This window comes from Centroberyx gerrardi, chromosome 2 (genome assembly GCF_048128805.1).
Source record: "Centroberyx gerrardi isolate f3 chromosome 2, fCenGer3.hap1.cur.20231027, whole genome shotgun sequence".
Lineage (NCBI taxonomy): Eukaryota > Metazoa > Chordata > Actinopteri > Beryciformes > Berycidae > Centroberyx > Centroberyx gerrardi.
The window spans coordinates 13,505,377-13,521,129 of NC_135998.1; the positions used below are offsets into that span (position 1 = coordinate 13,505,377).

The 15,753-nt window shown below is 40.9% G+C and overlaps 2 protein-coding genes across 2 annotated transcripts in view; both read right to left on the reverse strand.

Annotated features, from left to right (window-relative positions):
• cercam (cerebral endothelial cell adhesion molecule) overlaps positions 1-15,753 on the reverse strand; it is a 145,038-nt gene that overhangs the window by 108,506 nt on the left and 20,779 nt on the right. The gene's annotated exons all lie outside the window — the stretch shown is intronic.
• The window catches only part of sardh (sarcosine dehydrogenase), a 49,258-nt gene that overhangs the window by 32,862 nt on the left and 643 nt on the right, over positions 1-15,753 (reverse strand). The window contains exons 2-8 of the mRNA XM_071904679.2: positions 11,757-11,946; positions 10,280-10,416; positions 8,998-9,176; positions 8,608-8,787; positions 4,684-4,807; positions 3,785-3,885; positions 1,050-1,154 (exon numbers count right to left, since the gene is read on the reverse strand). Of these exons, the coding sequence (XP_071760780.2) occupies positions 1,050-1,154; positions 3,785-3,885; positions 4,684-4,807; positions 8,608-8,787; positions 8,998-9,176; positions 10,280-10,416; positions 11,757-11,941 (1,011 nt within the window). The 5' untranslated portion in view covers positions 11,942-11,946. The remainder of the gene's footprint in view (positions 1-1,049; positions 1,155-3,784; positions 3,886-4,683; positions 4,808-8,607; positions 8,788-8,997; positions 9,177-10,279; positions 10,417-11,756; positions 11,947-15,753) is intronic.

Here is a 15,753-nt window from a genome sequence, read left to right on the forward strand (position 1 = left end):
GGGGAAATTTTAATCCCATCCGGATCGACATCTGGTGTTTCAAGTGATTACCAACTAGTGCACCTGTCATCTCTGTTACGAGCGCCATATAACCAGTGGCGGGGCACTTTACAACAGTATGGAGCCACCTGAATAGTTTTGACCAGTTTTGCCTATTTTGCTGTACTGTGGATGACGTGCAATGACCTACTGGATGTGTATGGGCAGCATCAAATTACTGACCTCCCCTGGTAATAACATCTGGAAAAGTCTGAAGGAATTATGTCCATGTTCTAAAATGCTCATTAATTTATTAAATGCATCTCATCCTATTCAGTATAACCACCTCACAGTATACTGCCTCAATACACTACTGGGCACACACTACACCTCCTCTACAGACTGTAGGTCATGCTGCCTGAATGCACATAGGGACTGAATGTGAACGCATATTCATCATCAAGTTGTCAATGTCATTACCGACACAAAAATATGACAAAAAGTGTCATAGAGAGTGTGTAAAGGAGAGTGAGTGTTAACACAGTTTGAGCTAGTTTGCCCAGACATGTAGTACAACTAAAATAATTAGAACCAGTGAAATCTAGGGGAGATTAGTGAGAACACACAAACACACACACAATTTTATGAAGCCCGTTATGAATACTGTGTGACCTCCAAGCGAATAGAGCGGCAAGTAATAAAGACGAGTGAAAGAAAAACAGATTGAATAAGAGATGAGGAAGGACATAGAGAGAGAGAGAGAGAGAGAGAGAGAGAGAGAGAGAGAGAGAGAGAGAGAGAGAGAGAGAGAGAGAGAGAGAGAGAGAGAGAGAAGTAGACAAACAGGATTAAAGTTTATTTAGTTAGTTTATTAAAAAGTATTTGTTGTTGCGTCAACCAAGATAGTCAGACAGTAAAGCGGACGGTATTTGAGATTACCTCACTCCATACACTCAGGCACACAGACAGACATTGAATACTTGACGTTACCTCGTTCCAGAGCAAACAACAGAGAATAAGATAGAGATATTATTACAGATATTACAGATACAGATCATAGTTGACGTTACCTCATCCCAGAAGGTGGGGTTATGTTCATAACCACCCACAGAGAGGGCATCACCTTGGAGGCGCAAGTACACCGATGCATCATGGTCCCTGACATTTGGCATGTTCTGGAAAGAGACACAATTAAAGTGGAAACATTAAGTGATCAGAACATGAATAGCTTGACACATTCTGTCATGGCAGCCAAATGCAAGGTCGGCCTTCTTCAAAAACAAGACAAAAAAAAAAAAAAGCCTTTTGCATTATGCCAATTTGCAAATATGCCAAACTGACACCTACTGGGGAAAACCTCCAAATAGAGAGAGATCAGTTATGTAAGGGAGTGTCAAAGCTTTCCTTAACACAAGGCAACCACAACCAAGACCATCAAAAAGATGAGGAAAATTGGCTGAAGCAAAAGGAAGCTAGCAATGCTGGACGCCTTGTATTCTGATGATTCAGAGGTCTTGCGGTGCCGATAAAAATATAAATAAATAAATAAATTTAAAAAATCCCTTCATCTAGTTTTCCTGTGCCATTGAGTGCTCCTATATGTTTTTAGAAAAGCAGTTTATTTTTGGTGCCTTTAAACTGTGGTACACACAACAGGGATAGGCTCAATTATCCAGGGGCATATGTATAATAACCATAGTCATGTAATAACCATGACATGTTTATGTGTGGTTTACAGTATGTGTGACACATACCATGACATACCATATCAAAGCATAGCATTCCTTTATGTGTGGCATCATACCTACTGACATACCATAAAATCAGTGAAGAGAAACATTCATCCTCTCACGGCACCGTAAACATTTGTGAATAAAAGCGTCCGATAAATAGCTATGCTCAAACCATGTTGTGTGATTTGTATTAATTTCATTATGGGTGCTTTTCATTTCAAACCCAAATGGCTCTCTGGGTCCAAATCCAAATACCAGTGAACAAGCTGACATTTTGAAAACTGCTCACTACACATAATAAAAGCCAAACTGCTCCTTTCCTCTGCTCGCTCTTCTGTGCTGACTACAGTCTGGGAGCCAGCTCCATGTGACAGGTGTCTGCATAACAGATCAATACTGAGCACTGGTCTTAAATACACTCTCTCCCTCTCTCTCTCTCCCTCTCTCTCTCTCTGACACACACACACATACATACAAATGTGTACATATTACTTTGAGCAAGCATTTTATTTTTTTAACCCTAAAAGCATCACCAATCTATCTCAATCCCCCCGCCAACCAGGACAAAAACACATCTACTCACACACAGACACACGGTCAGCCTGAGATGTTTGACCAGACAGGTTGCGCAACCTAGTGGGAACAGATTTCCTGATGGGGTGTGTGTGTGTGTGTGCCAGTGTGTCTGTGTCTGTATGTGTGTGTCTGTGTGGGTGTATGTCCGTGCACATAATATAGCAGTAATGCTGGTTAAGCTGCTCTAAAACGGCGTAAAACAGGGAAGCTTTGACAGTGCGGCTAAAACCAAAGGCCTCTATAGAGCGTGTGCACACTAACATGCGTGTGCAGAAAACACAATCAAACAGAGGCATGATAAGATAGAGTTGCCATATCATATACACAAGTATGTCAGACATGTATAATGCATACACACAGAGGTCACGCCCGCTGACACACACCAATACCAACATTAATGGATACAAACACAAACAGTTACTCTCTCTCTCTCTCTCTCTCTCACACACACACACACACACACACACACGTATGCATGTATGCACGCACATCACATCCCAACACACGCGGCGGGCCCTACAATAATAGGCTGAAGTCTGTGGTGTCACAGTGCCCCCTGTTGGTCACATATAGCTACTATACAGACAGTGGAACCACTGTTTTCAAAGGCTGTTACAGATTGATTTCCAGGAGGAATGTTCAACAAGGTGTTTCTTTCTGTAAGAACACTACAAAAAACAAACAAACTCAGGAGTCATTTAGAGAATGTAGACGAAAACATTCACTGAGCAAAAGCACCCTCTACTCCTGGAATATTGCCTATTCTGCAAAAAACACATAACATTCATCATTTAGCCTTATTGTCTACCCCAAATAACTGAATATGGGGTGAATACAGTGCAATCCGTTCTTATATCATAATGCAAGTATCAAAGAAAAACATTTTTGAGACCATAAGAGGAAAAAGAATAAAAAGTACTCAAAGCTATGTGTAAAATCAAAGTTACCCCACACTGAAACAAACAAAAATCAAAACAAAACAACAGCAGAAATAATGGTCTGACCATTTTTCCAAACATTTCAAAGAAAGACTTGTGTATTATATATGGATTACAGAGGATGGGGTGTGTGCCCACTCACATAGCTCCCCTGTGTTTAAAGGTAATGCATGTAGTATTTTCTCATTAGCATACTGCGGTTGGATCAATATGAGCAACAAAAAAAAAACATCAATAGCGCTGTCACAATCAGTAGCCTCTTTGATCTTCTGGCCTCTTGCATTTACTGGGGACAATATGACGAGTTTCAGGTACGACTTTGCTGTAAATGTACGGAATTACTTTCCAGGAAATTATGCTCCAAAAGCAAAAAACAGGCAAAATAAGAAAATCATATCAGCCAATTGGCAGCATGCCAACAAGGGCTACAGAATGTTGTGCCGATGGCTGCTAAAACATTTAATTTCACTCTAATACATGTTGCGAAAATTCAACATATTGCATCTTTATCCACACCCAAGTTGTTAGGCAGAGGTGTAACGAAGGGGGCGGTCCTACCTGTATGCCTTCGATTCTCTCTGTCACTACGTAGGCATGGTGCATCGCAACAAGAGGCACCTTGACTCCTGCCATGTCCCCCAGCTTGGTGGCCCACACACCTGCATGTAACATACAGACACAAAGAATTACACAGACACACTAATCTTTAGCTCAAACTAAATTTGGGCAAAAAAACCTGTAAAAATGGTATCAACTCGTTTCAACTTAATAAGGTATGTCTGATTTGAATAGCTTCAAAATTTGCAATATCACTTGCATGCTAAGCTAAATCCAGTATTCCCCCATTTGCTCAATGTGTGAAACATACAACTCACTTTGCAAATACGTACACACACACACACACACACACACACACACACAGATCCTAATCCCTAGCAGTGATATGTATCAAACATCTCAGAATAAGACAGCCAATCAAGAATCCCTTTTCTCTTTCAGGTCACTGTGGAATTGACTCAGGTTAGCAGTCTCATCCTGAAGCCCTTGACAAATACAGACATCGACGTTAGTGCCACTGGTTATTGACGGCCCTTTAGTGGTCAGAGAAAGAATAGGTAATCTGCACTGCATCGCTCCTCCCGAGCTGGAATGGTTAAGTCTTCCTTCCACTGGAACCAGACGAACCCCTGCTGGGAAAAAAATGCCACCACAACCTCCTCCCTTTTGCTTCCTTTGCTCTGTACCCTTCTCAGCATTACACTTAAAAATAGAAGAAGCCCTTCACTGGACTGACCTGGAAATATATCAGTATTAAGCATGTACATTTTTGCTTTAAATGTGTCTTCGTTGTGCTGCAATGTTTATGTTACATGTCTAATAAACAAAATCAAAATGCTTTTTCCTCATCTAAAAAGGTGTTTTGTGGCCTTTGGGATAATAAATTATCTGAATCTGACCTGCACAGTTAACCACACAAGGCGTCTCAATGGTCCCATGGACGGTCTCTACTGCCTTGATCCTCTTCACCCCGAGGTCATCTGTCCGCACCTGGATACCGGTCACAGGGCAGTTCTCCACCACCTGATGGGATGATGGGCAAGCAGACAAAAAAGCACAGCCAATCACATCAAACAGTCAGACGCCTGTTTCACAAAGGAGGTTCAACAGAGTCAGGTTCAACATAGTTGTGTAGCTTGCTACCAAAAACCTAATAATGCCAACCCTGGATGACTGGTCTCACAAACTCACTCTTTCAATCCAAGATTTTCCAATCCAGCTATGAGGGCATTCACATAAAAGGGGCGGGGTTCATAAGAAATAGCCAATCACATGCAACATGGACAGATCCAGAGAAGCATATATTCTCTTAAAGAAGAACAAACTATTATAATGAATAAATATGAGATATACAAAACCATTATTTCAAAAGATGGTGTTGGGGAAAAAAGGGGGCAGAGGACCAACTGTGGTAATTATTAATAGCAGGTAGAAAGGTGAGTGGAAAGAAAGGTTTCTGTCAAAGTCTCTCCTGTGTATTAAAACAAAACTGTTTCAAAACTCTCCATGTGCTAAATCTTTACTTCAGCATCCAAACTATAGGGCTTTTCACACAGGGCTAAGTGCTTCCTTAGCCCTTGTGTTTTAGCCCTGGGCTAACTAAGTTTCACACAGGCAAACTGCAAAGTGGAATAACCCCGACATTAGCAGGTTTATCCCCTACTTATCATCGTTTAAAAACAGGTTTATCTGTTTGCTGTTTGAAAAGGGTTAGAAGACTTTGTGTCACTTGTGTGTTGTCCAATCAAATAACTTCTCCTTCACAATATTACTAAGCAACGCTGCAGGCATTCCTGGGCTCAAGTGTCTTAATTACCACAGAATATTTGGACATGTAAGGCCTGGGTTAAGAAGAATGCTGTGTGAACCATTAGCCATGAACTAAGAGTTAACCATGGGTTAAATGTCTGTGTGTGACAAGGGGTTAAGCTAACCCAGGGCCAACTGTTAGCCCGGAGTTAAGATAACCCTAGGCTAAGCGTGTGCTGTGTGAAAAGCCCTTATGTCTACTGTGTATGCTCTGCTCCACCCTTGCATGTCCCTGCGTGTAATGCACAGATGAGCTGTACAGTGAATCTCTATTACGACCTGCCCACTGAGGCTGTGAAAAGATTTTCTATTCACAAAGTCGGCCTCCTGTTCCCCAGGGGTGCGCTGATGGGAATTTGGCTGCAATCTATTGAACCAATCACTCTCGGGAATCCTATAAAAGAATTCCCGGGCACTTGATATGCAACAGCAAATTTCATTCATTATTGATAACTACAGCCAACTAATGTAAAGTACCTGCTGTTTCATAGAAGCCCTCTTTAAAAGCCAGAGTGGGCAAATGGCCTGGAAACGCTACAAACACATCAAGTAGTCCTCTGAAAGCGAATAGCAAAGTAAACTGCATGTTTGTTGAAGTTCTCTGTATTGCCAACACCATACAGACATGTTGATGTAATAAATCATCAGGGACACAGAGGGGTTCCCTGTAAAGACCCCTTTCTTTCTATCTGTGCACCCAGGTCCACGGGATCCTCTAGGACTGATGATGCCATTTTTCCAGAGTTGGCTGGTGAGGAGTCAAGCTTTTTTATATATTTTGGTCTGATAGCCTGAGCATAACCTGCTCAGAAGCAGGTTCGGTCTGCAGCTTAAGTTACCATGGCAATGTACCCACAGTTCAAAAGTGAGCCACTATCATGAGACTGAACAGCCAGGGTTAAGTCCAGAGTTAGCTGCCTAACCCACTAGTCTTGCTTCATGGGACCCTGTATTGACTGCATGGATAAGGACTCTAGAATTCAGTAGGCACAGTAATTCTGCTAACTTTCTCTTGAGGTTTGTTCTTTTTCAACTGGCGATGTTGACAAAATGTGCATGTGTGAATGCACTCTGCTACAACATGTTAAAGAAGACATTTCCCACTGTGCTTAACAATAATAATGAATGGCCTGTGTCCTAGCGTATGTGACTGTCAGAGTTTCTAAGGCAACAGGCTAGGCATGTAATAACGTTGAATTATTATTAGTGATAGTAGTAGTAGCAGCAGTAGTACTAGTAGCATTATGGCACTTTTCAAAATAAGTTACAAAACGCTTAACAAACAGGCAATAAAAATATAACAGAAAACCAGCAATAGGTAGACAAGGATTTCTTTTGTAATTGATACGATTGTTTTTTCCATTTAATATGATGACATGCATGCAGTGCTATACATTGTTTTAGTGTCATTCCTTGAAAATGCTGCTCAGAACTGGAGGGAATACAACAATTACAACTGAGATACTTGACCAGTGAATTAAAGCCTCGAATTTGTGGCAATACTAAATTGCTGTATTTCTGGTGCATTGTGTTGATGCGTAATGATGCATAATGATTATTTTGGCACAGTTAGATAACATTGGCAGACTTTGGCAAGAAAGAGTATTTAGACTTCATGTCAGTTCTTGCGCAGTTGATGATAATGTGCATACTTGAGGGTTTCCCTTAATTACTGTTGCCATCACTTCTTACTATTTGAGAAAATTGTGTAATGACAATAAATCCACAATGATGAACTTCACAGCCAGCAAAGTCTTTGTTGTGCAAGTCTACTGCTTTCTGCTTTTTCGGCTTTCTTGGCAAGATTGAGTGAGAACTTAAACATTTAACAGGCAAACAAAGTATTTCAGCAGCCATCCACTGCCAACTGTGGGAGGTGGTGGGGTGTGGATATTAAGCTTGTTCACACAAGTCACACAAACCCACAGCTGTTTGTGATTTATAACAAGGAAAATGCAATCAGGTCGTGTATGCGCTGCTGCATTTTATAAATCTGGGATTAGCTTTTTGCCTACACAGCTTTTTAGTGATGAATCTACCCCAAGATTTACACATAAGACCCCAAGAGTCATAAATGGCTAGCTATAATCTGTGGACTTTGACACAGTGGACTGGACCTTGTTCCTGTACCAAAGTACTATGACCCACTGATGATCACATACAGTATATATGCAGCTCAAAAAAAGCTATATCTGTTAGTACTGGCTGACTATTTAAAAACCATGGTGTTATGTTTGCTTACTGCCATGGTTTATAGCCCTCCTCAGAGCCTGAAGTAGTAGTTAATGTTCGGCTGTGCACACAGTTATGACTTGGCTATCTACACTGGACTCTGTTGTTCAGATAATGGTGCTATTTTTACCCTGCACTGCATAAAAACAGTTAACTAGTTGGATTAAAGCAAATCTGTATCAAAATACTAGGATTCTTGTAGAAATGCTGCCTGAAGTAACTTAAAAATGTAGGTATTTTGACCCATGGTGAACAAGAGTAGGGAAGGAAAGTAGAGGAAAGTAGAGGAAAGGAGACTCTGAATGGTCAAAAACAGAATGGCTCCAAAAAGAAAAGAGACAAGACCAGATCAGTCCAAAGACCAGAACAGACCTTTTCAAAACAAACAATAGAGACCAATCAGGAGTCAAAACCTTACTTGCAAATTATTTTTAGCATTTGTTTTTTTCAAATGGGTGGAATTTACTGCGTCACAACAATTCAGATAGAGTCAGGTACATAGGAAAGTATACTGACTTTGAGTTACAGTACACACAAGTGATTGTCTAAACTTCTCATTGTACTTTATTTTTGTGGCATATCAAACCAATCTGGCACTCTAAGCCCATTAAAACTAATCTAAACTAAGCTAAGATTTCAAAATGGTATTAGATCCCGATTTGGACAACTAAACTACAGTCAGAGATATGCATTTTAACTGTATATTATCCAGTGTGCAGAACAGAACATGAGTGTACATTACTGGTCAAACAGAGACCAGACCATGAACCAGTACACCTTACCGTGGCTCCGCGGGCGGAGGCAGCCCTGGTCAGGGTGGTGCAGGTGCCTGCTGGGTCCATGGTGCCATCTTTTGGTACATACAGCGTTCCATACAGATCATCGACGTTCATCAGAGGGTACAGGTCCTTGGTCTCCGCAGGTGACAGGACATGGGACTCGATGCCATACACCTTACCCAGCTGGAGATGAGGGGAGATAACATCATTTACTGGTTATGGTCTTGGTTCAAATGCACCATGACGGTGAGACATAATTTTACCTGTCTATCCATCTCATCATCCATCTCTCCCTCCATTAATCTCTCCTCTTCTCTCTACCCATCCATTCATCCATCCATCCCTTTCCCACAATAACCAAAGCCAGGCAATCTCTCTGGTGTCCGTTCATACCGACATGAGACGCTTGTACTCGTCCAGCCTCTGTTTGTTGGAGGCAATGAAGAGGCCTCCGTTCTGGATCCAGCCTGTGTGAAGACCCGTCTCCTCCTCCAGGTCTTTGCTGATCACATTCCTGGTGTGGGCTAAGAGCTCTACCTCCACATCACTGGGACGGAGCTGCCACAGCAGGCCTAGTGAATACAGACAGACACACACACACACACACACACACACCGCAGAGCATTTGAGCATGCGTATGCACAGAAATACCCACACAGGAGTGAGACACATGCAGGTATGTGCAGAAAACACACAATTGTTAGCACCTACAGAGACCTTACCGACACATAAAGGCAGGTTAGACAGAAAAGTAGAGAAGTAGAGTAAGATAAGGGGGAAAAGAGTGAAGAAAGGGAGAGACTTGTACATTCTAGCAACAAACAAATTTAAAGCCAAAATACACAACTTGACGTTGAGACTTGATAACAGTCTTTGTCTTTCTGTGACCTCCTGTGAACATGCCTAAATCCCCGTTTGCCTGAATTTGGCTTTTTAGAGATGTTTGGGACGTTTTTGGGCATATGCCTTTTAGTGTGGGCACGACCAACAGTGAGCTGGGTTGTAGCTATCAAATGCGTTTACAATAACCTGGATAAGTCCATATCCTGACTATGGAAAACCTGAATATGCTGGCTGGGATATGCAGATATTAACCAGTATATTCTGACATGCAAATACCATATCCTGTTTATTGTTGGGTTTGGCGAACAGCGCAAATACTGTTTCCATGGAGTAACGTGTGTTCTCATGGAGTCACGAGCATCAACATAACGTGGGACTATTCAAGCAGCAGGAAAACTATACAATGTTAGACCATCTCCATGTATCAAGGTATACAAAAAAACTGGTTACGGACCATTCCATGTAAATGCCATATCCTGACTTTAGACCTTAGCCGGGATAAGCCTCATATTCTGAATATTAACGTGCATGTAAACGCCCTCAATGTTAAAAATCGTACAGCTTAGAGTTATGTCCATACATCGTTCATTACAAGCCTTTATACAAAACGCTGACTTCTGCTGCCGAATCTTAAGTTAAGGGCAGTGGATTCAGTATTGTATGGCACCAAGCTGTGGGTTGGCATCACTGAGATATCATGGAATAAATGTATACTCAAATGTACTGGGTTTTAAGATATTACAGAATATTTGGACACTCAAAGAGTACAGCATACGTCATCTCAGGCATGAACACACACACACCTTGTCCCCATCCATACACAATGTGTTACCTGCAGTGTGCCAGGTGGTGCCAGCAGTCAGTCTGTCCCTCTCCAGCAGCACTACATTGGTCATACCCATCTTAGCCAGGTGGTAGATGGTTTGACAGCCCAGGCTGCCCCCTCCGATCACCACCACATCCGCTGACCTGAGGCGGGTACAGTTGATCATCAGAGTTAGGAATGTTACTTTCAAAGTGCAATCTGTTGCATAATGATTACCCGCTTCACACTGCAATCAGTAACACAATCCACTGAATCACAAAAACTCAATAACAAAAGCTACTTTCAGTTACTTATTGATTATTTTGCCCTCAAAATAGGAATATGAAATCGGCCAAATTTACAATCTGATTTTGAGTAGATGACATAGATAATGTTATTATCATTACTCATAACCATGGTTACCATTATTTCAAGTTGCTTAAAATTAGGTTTGCATTATTAATCTGGCATTAAAATGTCTTTTTGCCTTCAAACCTGTTTCTGAATACCGTAAAACTTCAATTAAAAGCCGAGTCCCTTTTACTGGCCGGGTGTGCCTACACGTTTTGACAAATAAAGGCCGGTCTCAATTAGAAGCCGGTTGCCATTTAATAAAGGTTGAAATAACTACGGTAACCAACATATTTTTTCTCCATCTCTCAAGCGAAATTTTTACGGTATACCGTATGTGTTAATAATATTACAACAAAACACATAGACAGCTTCATAGGCCTACCCTACATGTCTAGCCTGCACAGCAATCATTAGGGAAGATTTCGGCCTTTTAGCAATAACACAAATGAAAAGTACAACCTTTTGCTGCCATAAACTTTTTTCGGCTTTCATCCTTTTTAAGGTAAGCTACCGGTATTTTGATACGGCTCTCTCTTTCTCTCCCTCTCTCTCTCGCTCTCTCTCTCTCTCACTCTCTCTCTCTCTCTCTCTCTCTCTCAGTGCATGAGGTTGGCCTAGATGCGCTGTCTCTCGGAGCGAGATCAAATGAATGATTCGTAATTGATATGTTATTCGATAGCCTAAGTAATATTCATACTGGTTTAAATAAACAATTTGATAGTATTTCCCATCGTTGCTGAGCAAAAGTTTTGTGCGAAAGGAATTAAAGGCCGGTCCCATATGTAGGCCGGTTGAGTTTAGTGTTTGAAGCAAATAAAAGCCCGGGCTATTAATTGAAGTTTTACGGTAATCAACACAGTATCTCTAATTTGATCAGGCCTTGAGCAGATCATTATGATCATTATTCTTCCATTAACCTAACCATATATTGATCCATCCTACCAACCCTCCACCCACTGACCCACACACACATCCATCCACCCATCAGTTATCCAAAATGTCCATCGTGACATACTGTAAATATCCAAATAAGTGATGTTATTAAAATACAAAACCTACTGGAACCAAACCAAAAACACCCCATGCCCCGTATCCATCCATCCATTAACCCAAGCATCCATCCATCCATCCATCCATCCATCTGCCTCACCTGGGTAAAGGTTTAGTGGGCCCGGTGGAGACCCCTTCGTCCTGTTTGAGTGTTTTCTCGTAGGGGACGTTTTTCTCCTTGGTGGGCTCTGAGCTGTAGGAGCGAGCACTCGTCCGGCACAAGGGGGAGAGAGGGGGCCGCACTGCCGACACGACCCTCCGAACTGCATTCCCTAGGAAGGCCATGGCCCCTGTAGACCGAGTAGACACAGAAACAGAATGACGCAGTGTGTGTGTCTGTGTATTATAATGTGTACAATTCTAATATTCTAGGTTTCAAAAAACAAAGGCCAACACAATGTCAGCAGAAGCACATTTTCAGCAGAGCTGCCAAAAAAAAACCCAGAAAAGACAGCGCGTCAAAAAGCCAGACAGACAGAACAACAGTACCAAAAGTATAATGTTTAACTACAACCAACCTCAAAATTATACATCATTTACCGAAAAGCTTTGTCCTTAAGTGACCGATAGATCCCACAGTGGATCACTGATAGCTCCAAAAATTGGCAAGGCGTGGCAAGGGTTTAGAATAGTGTTAGTGAAATAGCGACGGGGTGTTTTAAAGGGATAATTTGCTGTACAACAAAAAAACAAAAATTGCTTTAAGTATGAACTTGGACAGGCCTGGCTTGGATGCTAGTGACTTAATGTGTGACTTACTAAACACTAAACCTGAAAATGTACCATAGCCTAACAAACTATAATATCACAGATCACATTTTTACCATTAGATAATCTTTCAACATGTGGCTAAAGGTAGGTCACAGGGCAATTATCAGAACAAAAAAAGCAGGAAAATTTCAGGGGATGCAGAAAAATGAAATCTCTTTTGTGTCCAATATTACCCCAAAAATTTGAAAAAATTAAATGTACCATCCTTGTAAGCAAGCCCCAAAGATCACAAATTACATTTATTACATTTACAATTATGGAAAACATTATCAAATTGGAAGTTAATTTGTCTGGATTTAAGTATGTTTAAGTATGAATCAAGACGATGTCTACAGCTGAATATTATGTAGCCTGTGCACCAATGTTGTGGTTGAGACCGAGACCACCTGAGGTGAGACAATAACAGTCTAATTCAAGAACATGAATTGTGTTGGTCTGCCATCATACTGAGGGCTCGAAATTTACATCAGTTTCTCTGCTAATATTTCAAAACAAAAAATTAACATAGACATTTTAGTAAAATACAACTGGACACTTGATAGAGTGTCTATAGCTGCCTCCTGAACTCACATGAGAGAAGACAAACATAGAATTAAGCAGAACTGCATCAAACACTTTATTGCTGCCAACTTACGATTATTTATTTCATCAGCCAGGGACGGGGAAATTATGATAACTTACATGCAATAGCACTGCTGTCAATAAACTGAAGCATGCACTAGGCTATGTAGTTGTTATTTTGAAGAAATATTTATTTGAAATGTAAAGTCTGTTGGCACACCCAAAATAAACAAAATATTTTCTGCTCTTAAAATAAAGTATTGTAGTAAAGTAACATAAAAGACAATGGAAAGTTTTTGCATCATTTTGTCTAAATATTGTTCCAGAGGCCTTACTATGCCTCCAATGACTGAATGGATTGATAGAGGACAGATAGACCGAGAGTGGGCTGCAATCTTTAGAAATGCTAAGCTTGACAACACCTACAGTAGGTGACATGGAATGAGGGTGGGGCAAGGTAACCTGACCATAATAGAGCCTGAAAAGTGACTTATGGTTAGTTCACACTGAACAGCCCACATGTCTAGCTCAACCAGCCAAATGCAAAACATTTCAGTCATTCAAACAGATAGACAACAGATGCAAAATGGAGGTGCTTGTGTGGCAGTTAAACTAGTTCTGATTCAGATAGGCATTGACTCAAAATGTAGCATACCAAGACAAAGCAAAAAACACAAAACTGCCTGGGAGGCAGAAATATTATTCAGTCCATGAGTTCAGGAGGCAGCTGCAGTATTAATTTTCCTGGAAGGCAGTTCAAATATGTGTTGTGTGTGCTATAAGAAACCTTTGTCTTTGAGGCACAATTCTACGAGCTTTAGAGCAGTCTAAAGCTCTCTCTGACCCAAATCTGAAAATATGTTTATTGCTGGATATGATTTTGTCCAGAATTCCATGACTATCTGTATTGTAGGTAGAGCGATATCAGTGAAACTATGATCTAGTCATTCTTCTACATTCTCTAATTGTGTTAACTTCTTGTAAATGAAATAATGGTGAAGTTTAACAATTCATAAATTTGCTGGGGACCCCCTGGAACCCCCTCAAGGACCCCTGGTGGTCCCCGGACCCCACGTTGAGAACCACTGCTTTAGAGTATAATAGGCTCGGATCTACTAAAGGTTTGCGCCAGTGCAAATCGCATTGCGGGTGCTAAAACCTTGTTTTCTGATCTACTAAGCCAGTGCACAGGACATTTGCGCCTGAAATCATGCGGTTTGGTCTAATCGCATATGCATTTGTGGGTGTTCGAAGGCTGAGGCCAAAATAAAGGGAGGGATTTATGGAAATTGGCAGTGGACGTGATTTATCAAGAGGCGGTGGCCGTTATCATCTGTCGATTGCACACGGAATTTAAGAGCTTGGAAAAGCATGTTATTTTGCACACAGGATACTGCAGAGACTGTCTCTAGAACCGGCTCCAAGATCAAAGTGACACAGTCATCTACACAGCATAACATGCAGTCATTAGATCGCGTCCCTATTATAATTCCAATTAGGTTTAAACGAGCTGACTTAAAAATGTACAATTTAAGCCTCATTGGCAGAGTATCAGAATGAGCACTCAACATGCAGACTATTACCTAAATATACAAAAAGGAAAAATCGCAGGCTCTTCTCTGGATTTGCTGACACTTATGAGCTGAGGAGACAATGTTAAAAAAAATAGCTGACTCATGACAGCTGACTCTGGAGCCAATATTCTCTGTGGGTCCAACTACTACAGGTATGTAAGAGACAAATTATATATAGGTCCAAAATCACAGAACTTATCCTTTAAAAGGGAAGTCAGGTAAAACAGCACTGTGGCCAAGTGACCATCCTTCAACTGCAGGACCCGGGTTCAAGTCAACAAACATCTGCCCTGCTCAAGTGTCCTGAACTGGTAAGCTCCAGGGGTGCTAGTCTGCAGCTGACCAAAGTATCATATTATCATTAAAAAGATTAGTTATACAAGCTAGACCTCTATCATGTTCAATGCAGTATGTAACTCCTTGGGGTAAAATCACTCCTTAGGTTGAAACACTCCCACTTCACCACTCTCACGGTCACATGGTGCTATAGTGAGCAGCGGGTTCAAAGTTCAAACTGGGCTAAGATCAAGTTCTGCCAGCAAAGTGGACAGTGGCCAGCAGTTACACTAAAAAAGCTCTTAGCAGGCCATTGAAGAATATAAAATTAGTCAGCTTAACACACTGTTGAGCTTGACTGCCAGCTGACTGACAAAGAGAGACAAGATTGATTTCCACCAAAAAATAAGTAGCTGATTATGTTCACGTGGCTATAACTATACTTAAATAAATGAAGTCTTTGCACAATATTTGCAGTGTTCTTCCTGTATAAGTGGGTATGAGCATGCAGTTTGAATGGATAGCTGAGAAACATACTCTACTAACCAGTAATCCCTTAAAATAACTTTATATTTTCATTAATTTACATTAATTCACCCCTTAATTCATGCAAAATCCCAAAATTTAAAATAAATTTAGGGAATTATTAATGGAGGAGATCCCATCAAAAAAACCAACCTTAAACACCCCCTTAATATTGACTCCTTACTTTCTAATTTAATGACAAATTCAGGGAGACATGAACTTTCCATTCATAACTCAATAACCCTGTAAACCATGCACAAAAGGCATGAAAAACCCCTTAATTAACAATTGTGTACCACAGTGTTTCTGTGAATCAACCCATTAATAAATCCCAACCTTACTTTTTTAAAGCTATGTTATTAGTAATGGAGAAATGAAGGACATTTAAGG